Source organism: Elaeis guineensis, chromosome 3 (assembly GCF_000442705.2).
Source record: "Elaeis guineensis isolate ETL-2024a chromosome 3, EG11, whole genome shotgun sequence".
In the NCBI taxonomy this organism is placed as follows: domain Eukaryota; kingdom Viridiplantae; phylum Streptophyta; class Magnoliopsida; order Arecales; family Arecaceae; genus Elaeis; species Elaeis guineensis.
Genome location: NC_025995.2, coordinates 19,311,797 through 19,321,329, shown reverse-complemented (window position 1 = coordinate 19,321,329; position 9,533 = coordinate 19,311,797). Strand labels below are relative to the sequence as shown.

The window sequence follows — 9,533 nt, the reverse complement described above, 5'->3', positions numbered from 1 at the left end:
TTTGTAGCATTAGAAGCAAGCGAAAATAATTTAGGTAGATAAAGAGCCGTTAGAAGATTTTTAGGAAGCATAAATGGCAATTAAAATGGGCAAAAAAATAGTCGTTGCTGACATTTTCCGTCGCAGGGGTCGACTCATGAGTCGACTCATGCTTCAGGGGTCGACTCATGAGTCGACCTCTGTTGCAAAAACCAGAGAATGCGTTTCTGGAAATTCTTGGCTCAAATTAGTAGGGGTCGACTCATGAGTCGACTCATGCCTTGTGGGTCGACTCATGAGTCGACTCACAGGTCGTGCCAAGCCAGAAAACTAGCGTGCCAAGGAGAATTTTTGCGTGCCAATCAGCTCACAGTGCCATGAGTTGACTCATGAGTCAACTCATGCACTTCAAACCTTCATAACTTCAAAAATATAAGTCCAAACACAATGAAATTTTTACCAATAGATTTCAAATCATTTGTTCTACCAAATGGTACTATCAAATCAGGATTTTAGTGAAATTATGATTTTGCCCTTGAAGAGCATAAGGACTTTTTCATTTTAAAATTATTTGTATCCCTTCAATCTGCTTTGTAATCATCAAAATCAATCTAGGAGCAACACCCCCTTCCAGGGACGCCGAGCTCCCCAACTCCTGCCTCTGAGGTCTGAGACCTCCGACCTTGTATTTTTATTTTACCATAATTTTTCTTTTCCTTTTTATCTTCAAGAATCATTCAATCAATAAAGTTGAATTTCTTATCGTGGATGGCTTCTCCCTCCTTCTTTTCTTCTCTCTGCTTTCCTTTCTGTGATGAGGCGTGTCTTGACGCTTTTGCCTTCCGATGGCAGTGCCCTGCCGAAGCACTTCCCCTGCCCCTGGGGATTCCACTGAAGTCGACGATCCAGCGGCTGAAGAAGGAAGTCCTTCACTTGACAAAAAAGTCAAAGAAGATGGAAGGCGAGCTTTGCAGATTGAGAGAGGGTCATTCTGAAGCCACCGCGGAGGCCATCCGCTTTCGGAATCTCCACATGAAGGGGATCATAGAGTATAGCCGGAGGAAGGCAGACTTTGCGAAGGAGCTTGAGGAATGCAAGGAGAGCGCCAGCGGCCGAATTTGGGCTCAAGCTGTCAAGATTAGCGCTCTCAGGGTGGAACTGTCGGCTGCGATGGAGAAGATCGGCCAGCTGGGAGGAAGTTCGTCCCGGCTCTTGGCTCGGGCTGACGGCGACTGGGAGTGGTCGAAGAAGGTCTCCGACCTTCAGTAGCAGCTTCAAGACGCCGAGGTGAGCTACGACATGCATCGGATCGATTGGCGCAGGCAAGTAGAGGAATATAAAGGTAGACTCAGGGCGGCAACCGACGAAGTCACCCGTCTTCAGAGGCAGCTGGCTGACAGGGTTCAGCTGACTTCTGCTCGAGATTCTAATGAACTCCAGTCCCTAAGAGGAACCATCGAAGGGCTTTCTGTCGCCCTTGGGGAAAGGATGACTGAGCTGCAGCAATTGAAGATCCAGCTGGCATACGAGCAGCAGGCCGTCGCGGATGCGGAGGCGGAATTTGAGGTCCTGAGAAAGAGGCATCGAGAGATGGAGACCGAGAGCCAGCGACTTCGTCGGGTGCTCCAGGATGCGCTGCTGAAAAGGAAAGAGCTAGAAGAAAAAATTAAAAATCTGAGGCAGTCCTGGATGAGGGGTGGAGTAGATAATACTAGGTCGGAAGGAGCAGAGCTTCCCTAAGGCTCTTTTTGGCCTTCTGTCTTTTCATGTATACACTTTCCCTTTTGTCATTTCGTCCCGCTTTTGTCGTTTTGCTTTTCTTCCTTTGGCCTTCTGGACTTTGTGGTGTATATTTCGCAAATGGAATGAAAAGTAGATTTTGTGTTTCCTCGTCCGCATATTGTATTAAATTATCGTCCGCCGAACTTCTCTTGTCGTTCGACTTGTCCGACGTTGATGTCGTTTGGAGGTGCCCAGTCGTCGATACGCTGGTTTGCTTTCCTCGTCGTTCATGGCCGCAGGCTCGAGCTTGGTGGTCCGAACTTCGCGTTACCTCAGAGGCGTTGCTGCTTTCTTGACCTGGGTCGAGAGCCTTCTTAGAGGCCGGGGGTGTTTGGTAGGAACTTTCCGCCTTTGTTGAGACGAGGTTCCTTAGGTCTTTGATGTGGTTTGTCCTTCATCTGTTTCCGACGTAGTTCGTCGCTTCTCCTTTTTAATTTCCCTCCTCTTTTCGGAGTGAGGGCCCTCCCTTTGCTTTTTGCGAGGTTGCGCAGAAGTGTGAAGGTGCCGCTGAGGGGCCTTTCCCCCCCATCCGATCTTGTTGGGCGGCCGGGTTTCGTCACCGTCAGGACGAGGTTCTCCTTCCGTTCCTGACGTAGCCAATCTCAGCTCAGGTTAGGATGAGGTTCTCCTCCTGTTCCCAACAGAGCCGCGGGGCCACATAAGGGCCATCGCAAGGGTCTCTCCCCCCTTCCGGTCTAAAAGAACCGGGCCTTCGACTTTGCTCATGTCAGGACGAGGTTCTCCTCCTGTTCCTGACATGACTGTGGGGGCGCGTTAGGGCGTTGTAAGGCCTCTGCCCCCATCCGGTCTAAATGAATCAGGCCTTTGACTTTGCTCATGTTAGGACGAGGTCCTCCTCCTGTTCCTGACATGGCTGTGGGGGTGCATTAGGGTGTTGTAAGGCCTCTCCCCCCATCCGGTCTAAAAGAACCGGGCCTTCGACTTTGCTCATGTCAGGATGAGGTTCTCCTCCTGTTCCTGACATGGCTGTGGGGGCGCATTAGGGTGTTGTAAGGCCTCTCCTCCCATCCGATCTAAAAGAACCGGGCCTTTGACTTTGCTCATGTCAGGACGAGGTTCTCCTCCTGTTCCTGACATGGCTGTGGGGGCGCATTAGGGCGTTGTAAGGCCTCTCTCTCCATCCGATCTCAAGATAATCGGACTTTCATTTTATTTATGTTAGGATGAGGTTCTCCTCCCGTCCCTAACATAACCTTGTTTTAATTGTTTGAAGGGGTTATCCCCAGTCGTAACAAATCCGTGCCAAATGGGAGGGACACGCAAAGTCGAAAGGAATTTAGATTCAGGGCAGAGTCGTAAGCGATACATTTACAGGTTTCCCGAGTTCCATGGTCGTGGAAGGTCTGCTCCTCCTTGAGGCCCTCCGGTGATGGAGTCGATGGTCCCAATTGGAGGTCGATCTCCGGGCTGCTCCTCCCTCCTTGGCGGTTCAGGTTACGGCAAGGCCTTTGGCCGATCTTCCCTACCCTCAGGCCGGCGTCGGATGAACCTGTCGAGTCGACCTCACAGGATGAGCTCCTCGATCTCGTCTCGAAGCTGAATGCATTCCTCTGTGTCGTGGTCGTAGTCACGGTGGTAGAGACAGAACTTGTTGGGGTTGCACTTCCCGGGGTGCGTGTGCATCCTCTCTGGCCTAGGGAGCTGTTCCCTGACCTCCATCAGTACCTGGGTCTTCGAGGCATTGAGGGGGGCGTAGTTGCGGAATCTTTCCGATGGAGAACCCCGTCAAACCCCGCAATCCGGACTTCTCTGCCTACATACCCGGGGCGGAGTATGGGCACGCTTGTGCCCGGGAGGGGATCGAGAACACGGCCGAGCTTCTCTAGACCCTTTTTCGACTGCGGGCTTACTCGAGTCTCCCGCCTGCCGCTCTCTCGCGGTCTCCTCATCCTTCATTTTGAAGGCTTCTTCCGCTCGGGCGTACCCTTCAGCCCAAGCCAACAAATCAGCAAAATTTTTGGGGTACTTCTTCTCCAGGGAGAACAAAAGGTCATTCTTCTGAAGGCCGCCCTTCAGAGCGGCCATTGTGACTGATTGGTCCAAATTCTGGACCTCCAACGCTGCGACATTGAAACGGTTGATGTAGGCCCGAATGGACTCCCCTTCCCTCTGCTTGATATTGATGAGGGACTCCGAACCCTTCCGGAGGTGCCGGCTGCTGATAAAATGGGCCACGAATTGGTGGCTCATCTGATCGAAGAAAAAGATGGTACCCGGCTTCAGAGCCGAGTATCAGTTTCTCGCCGCTCCCTTCAAGGTGGATGGGAAGGCTCGACATAGAATGACGTCGGGAGCGCCATGAAGCAGCATGATCATCCGGAAGGCTTCCAGATGATCAACCGGGTCTGAAGTTCCGTCGTAGCTCTCGAACTGGGGGAGCTTGAAGTTTGGCGGGATTGGTTCCTGCATGATCATTTGAGAAAAGGGAGGGTCAGTGCAAATATCCTCACCATAAGCGGGGGGAGCATGGCGGAGTTCTTCGATCCGTCGGTTCATCTCTTGGAGTCTCCGGTCTAGGAAATCCTCTCGACTTCGAGTCTCGAGGGTCCTCTGGCAGAATGGGGACAGGGATCTTCCAGGGGTGGAGTCATGATCTGATTGAGGGCTCTCCACCCTCGGGTTCGTTTTCCCAAGAAAGACGGGACGGCTGGCCCACGTGGCCCGCCCCGCCGTCGGATTCTGGTGTTCCGGCAACACCCTTTCCAGGCGTACTGATGCTTGCGGCTGCTGCTGCTGCTGCATAGCCTGCACAGCTTCGGTGAGGCCTCTGACCTGCTGTACTAGCAGATCAAACTGCTCCGCACCAACCGCCGTCGCCGGAGGAGGAGGAGGAGGTTGGGAAACAGGAGGTGAGGCCAGAGCCTGAGACTTGGCCGCGGAGGTCGTAGATCGTCGCGTGGACACCTTGCGGGGAGGCATCGAGCAAGGACCAAGTGGAGAAAGGAGGAGAGGACACCGGAAGAGATGCCTAGGGGGCGGTCCCGTTGAGCGCTCCTTTAAGAATAAGGATACTGCGAAGACACAGCCCTTCCTCTAGCGTCAATCCTGTTGGTGCAAAAATTCGCTTGCGCCGGAGAAGCTGGAGTCGAGGGAACCGCGGTCGCCGTCGGGACCTGCAAAAGAAGTCTAAACCGGAGGTGGGGTTGCTCCGGCAAGACCCTCCGACGTTCAAGTCAGTTCTCTGCCTCAACAAGAATGGAGTGCTCGAACGAAAATTTTAGCAGAGTTTCTAGGTAAAGACGAGAGCTTATAGAATAACGTATCTGGGGTTCCCCTTTTATAGACGGAGGGGGTAACAAATTGATAGTGACGCCTGTAACCGTCTGGCAGTGGGCCGCCCAGAGTCAGGAGAAATTTATTGCGGAGGGTAGTGGAGTGGGATCGTGGCTATCGCCGTGGCTCGCCACGTGCAATCAGTTATGGGGAGTGGAGCGGCGTCCACTGTCGTGACTCGTCAGGGAGTGGTGGAATCACACAGAATCTGCCGCAGGGAGTGGAGCAGAATCGTGGCCGTTAATACGGCCTGCCAGGGAGTAATGGAGCTGCGTAGGGTCCACCGCAGGGAGTGGAGCAGTGTTGTCCGTTATTGTGGCCTGCCAGGGGGTCCAGACTTGTCGGCCGAAGTTCGGTTGGAGTCGGTAGCGAGGTCCGGTACCCGTAGGAGTTTGGGCGAGGTCTTCCCGCAGTCGGAATAGAAGACGGAGTCTGGCTTCCGTAGAAGTCCGGGCGGAGTCTACTTGCGGTTGAAGTCGTGGGCGGAGTCCGGCTCCCGTAGGAGTCCGGACGAAGTCTGTCTGCAGCCGTTGGAGTCGAGGACGGAGCCCGGCTCCCGTAGGAATCCGGGCGGAGTCTTCCAGCAGTTGAAGTTGGCGACGGAGCCCGGCTCCCGTAGGAGTCCGGGCGGAGTCCTCCTTGCGGTTGAAGTCGTGGACGGAGCCCGGCTCCCATAGGAGTCCGGGCGGAGTCTTCCTGCAATTAAAGTCAGGTGCGAAGTCCGGCTCCCGTAGGAGTCCGGACGGAGCTTACCAGCAGTTGAAGTTGGTGACGGAGCCCGGCTCCCGTAGGAGTCCGGGCGGAGTCTTCCTGCAGTTGAAGTCGGGGACGGAGCCCGGCTCCCGTAGAAGTCCGGACGGAGTCTTCCTGAAATTAAAGTCGGGGACGGAGCCCGGCTCCCGTAGGAGTCCGGACAGAGTCTTCCTGCAATTAAAGTCAGGTGCGAAGTCCGGCTCCCGTAGGAGTCCGGACGGAGTTTACCAGCAGTTGAAGTTGGTGACGGAGCCCGGCTCCCGTAGGAGTCTGGGCGGAGTCTTCCTGTAGTTGAAGTCGTGGACGGAATCCGGCTCCCGTAGGAGTCCGGGCGGAGTCTTCCTGCAATTAAAGTCAGGTGACGGAGCCCGGCTCCCGTAGGAGTTCGGACGGAGCTTACCAGCAGTTGAAGTTGGTGACGGAGCCCGGCTCCCGTAGGAGTCTGGGTGGAGTCTTCCTGCAATTGAAATTAGGGACAGAGCCTGCAAGAGTCAATTTCGCTGAGAACTTCGATTGAAGATATTTTATACCCAACATATATATTTTTTTCGCATGCTGGTCACAACCCGGCTAACTCTCTTTTCTTACCATGTTACTTTAGTTATTTATCGAGACCAGCAAAATGGATTCCGAGGTTAGTTTGTCTCTGCTTATCTGGTTTGTATGATGTATAGCGCAGAGGAAAGTGTTTGGAACGTGCCAAAGATTCTTTTTATTTTTTATCTTTTTTTTTTGTCGTTTTCTCTATCTGACCCATGATTTCACTGGGAATAAATTTTCTTGCTGGTGGCAGATGCGGAGCACATCACAAGAAAATGGATTGGCATGAGGCTCGGCCTCCCCCTCCCCCTCCCCCTCAAGCACCCGTACGTAAAACACCTCCGGAGATTGAACGGGTCAGGGACTGGATCCGAGCCTGGGGAAGCAGACAAGACAATGGCGATGGCAGCGGAGGAGAAATAGAAATCAATGATGCCTACTTGTTAAAAATCCTAAAGACGGCCTCGAAGATCGATCGATTCTACCTGCGCAAAAAGCCCAGCACCATTTATCGAGTGCCAAAGGAACTCTATTCATCCGATAAGAAGGCCTACGAGCCGAAAGCCGTCTGCGTCGGGCCTTTCTTCTACCATTTGATATTTGAGGAACATCTGCAATCCATGCATACTTACAAGTGGGCATGTGTGCACAAATTACTGTCCAAGCATAATGATCCCATGGATCTGCTTCGAAGGTGCCTGACGGAGATGAAGAAACTAGAAGAATACGTTCGAAGCTGTTATTCAGAGACGTTTGAATCAATAGATTCCGATGATTTCACTCGGATGCTGATGCTGGACGGCTGCTTCCTTCTCCATCTCCTGCAAAGGCATGCCGACAGTGGTGAGAAACCAAAAGTCGATGACGTCGATGCAGCCCAAGTTATCGGCAGATTGTGGATCTGGAACCTGGTGAAGTATGACCTGCTGTTGCTCCAAAACCAGATCCCCTTCATCGTCATCCGGAGCTTATATGACTTACTTAAGACCGATGATATCAATCTTGTGGACTGTGCGATTAATTTGTTCAGTACTTTTGATCCCTGCAGAAAACAGGAAGAACCTAAATTCTACATCCCGGTGGAAGAAGTTCATCATTTGCTCCATTTGATTTACTTATCCGTTCTCCCATGCCCACAATATTGTAACTCATCCCCCATGCCACAACCACCACTGTACTGGATCCCCAGCGCCAAAGAGCTCAAAATGGCTGGAATGAAGTTCCAGAAGAGGAAGAAGGAAGGAGGCTTCTTGAGCTTCTTGGACGTAAAGTTCTCTGATGGAGTGATGGAAATCCCCCAACTAGAGGTACATGATTACAGTATCAGCTTATTTCGAAATTTTATTGCCTTCGAACAGTGTTACGCAGACACGCAATGCCACGTCACAGTTTATGCGGCCTTCATGGATTTCCTGATCAGGACCGCGGAGGATGTGAGGTTGCTATATCTGAATGACATTCTCATCAACAGCATGACCGTTGACAAAGATGCAACATATTTTTTTAGCCACATTTGCAATGAAGTTCACTATGCACTAGATACGAACTACCTTCGAAAATTATTTAGTGATGTGAACGAGTATCATGATTCCAAGTGGCCTAGGCTGCGTGCATACCTTTCCCGACAGATTAAAGGCTCTCCTTGGGGGTATGTTTCCATGAATGTTGCTGCTGTAGGCCTTCTACTCACTGTTTTTCGGATCCACTAGAAATGTCCTCTCCCGTTATTTCTGCAAGGATGCTTCAGCATCAATGTTTAAGTTGTTTCTTCAGTTGTTTTATTTTGGAATAAGCACGGTGTGATGCGGTGTGTGTGTCAAAGCTTTGTGATCTTCGATTCCATTTTTCAATAAATTGTGGGCGAGCAACCCATCCCTATTTCTCAAAAGAAATGACTGCTTTTCTTTTCCTGATGCCAAATTGCAACAAAACATGGAACGTTAATTATGGCCTCGTTCACTCCAGATGCATGCGACCGCAGAAGATGAAACGTAAAAGAAGTGGATAGATGAATATGACTCGTAAATATGGTACTCTACACATAGGAATCATAGAGGAGGCGGCCCAATCAAATAAAAAGACTAGTTCCCTTAGCATGAGGACCACAACAACTGCATTTCAATTCTTTTTATATTTTGCTTTTTTTAGTTTTCGATACACTACTTCTTTTTTTTGTTGCTAATTAATGAACCTACAATTCAACCGTATTCAGTGTAACAATCAGCAAAACCTGAGTACAATTTATCTTTGAGTTCTACAAGACAATCATTAAAAGAAGTCCAAGGACATCCGTTGGTGTGACGAGCAACATGTGGTGCAACCCTGTCAGCTGGCCTCTGCACTACGTACATTACATTAGTAGGCAACAGTTACAGAGAGATGAATGGGGATGCAAGCCCAGCTGCGATGATGCCTTCGACCACAAACAGCTTGACTGGAAGCCGAGGAAGAGAAGCGAGCGTTATCCTTTTCTTTTTCCTTTCTCTGAAAAAGTTGTTGCACCGGCAGAGAGGCACGATAAACAAACCCATATGGTATATGTTGCCTTAAAGTAAGACAACTAGGCCAATTATAGACTTCAAGAAGATGACAGTCGTGTTGGTAACAACAGAAGCACAGTAGAACATTAGATCACTGTATTCTATATTTGAGGCGGAAATTAGAAGAGATAATAAGAAAACACCAACTAATATTTTTCATTCAACTCTTGGCCAAACCAAAATAGCAGATTACAAGGGTTCAGAGAGACACATGATTGGTCAAATATCCTTATACGAGTCACATATGACATGCCAATATTTCTCTATTATTATCTTTAAAAAATATGAAGTTATGACATCTTTTACCAAGGATCCAAGAATCAATCGAGGAATCAACTTCACCATATTTTCTTGGGACTTGACTCTATATATTAATTTTATTTGTTATGACATACTTTACCTACCATACCAAAATATAACCTATGAAATTATGTTTAGGTATTTTACACTCCCCTTCCAAACTTAATTTTGCTTCCATCAATCACTCTAAGAAGAGTCGACCATTATTTCTTCATCATACTTAGATAATTTGATGCCACAATTTGTTAGTGCACCAATCAACTTGCAATCTTTCATTTTGAAATTTTTGGGGACTTCCTTTGCATAAGCTTTTTGGGAGATGAAAATGCATTCTTTGATTTGTTT

At 49.8% G+C, this 9,533-nt stretch overlaps 1 protein-coding gene across 2 annotated transcripts; it reads left to right on the top strand.

The window, feature by feature from the left end:
* The first annotated feature begins 6,622 nt into the window (after positions 1-6,622).
* Positions 6,623-8,197, top strand: LOC140856059 (UPF0481 protein At3g47200-like). Of its 2 annotated transcripts, none has more exons than XM_073253233.1 (2): positions 6,623-7,264; positions 7,397-8,197. In XM_073253233.1, the coding sequence occupies exons 1-2, from the start codon at positions 6,624-6,626 to the stop codon at positions 8,055-8,057; spliced, it is 1,302 nt and encodes a 433-aa protein (XP_073109334.1). In that variant the 5' UTR covers position 6,623; the 3' UTR covers positions 8,058-8,197. The 2 variants fall into 2 exon arrangements, with proteins under 2 accessions (XP_073109334.1, XP_073109335.1); XM_073253234.1 differs by having other exon boundaries at positions 6,623-7,655; positions 7,769-7,938.
* The last annotated feature ends 1,336 nt before the right edge of the window (positions 8,198-9,533 follow it).

Bases quoted from the DNA above. Each gene is read 5' to 3' on its own strand.
- LOC140856059 (XM_073253233.1), top strand. From the start codon at position 6,624: ATGGATTGGCATGAGGCTCGGCCTCCCCCTCCCCCTCCCCCTCAAGCA. The intron at 7,265-7,396 runs GTATGACCTGCT...TGATCCCTGCAG, and splicing joins TGGATCTGGAACCTGGTGAA to AAAACAGGAAGAACCTAAAT.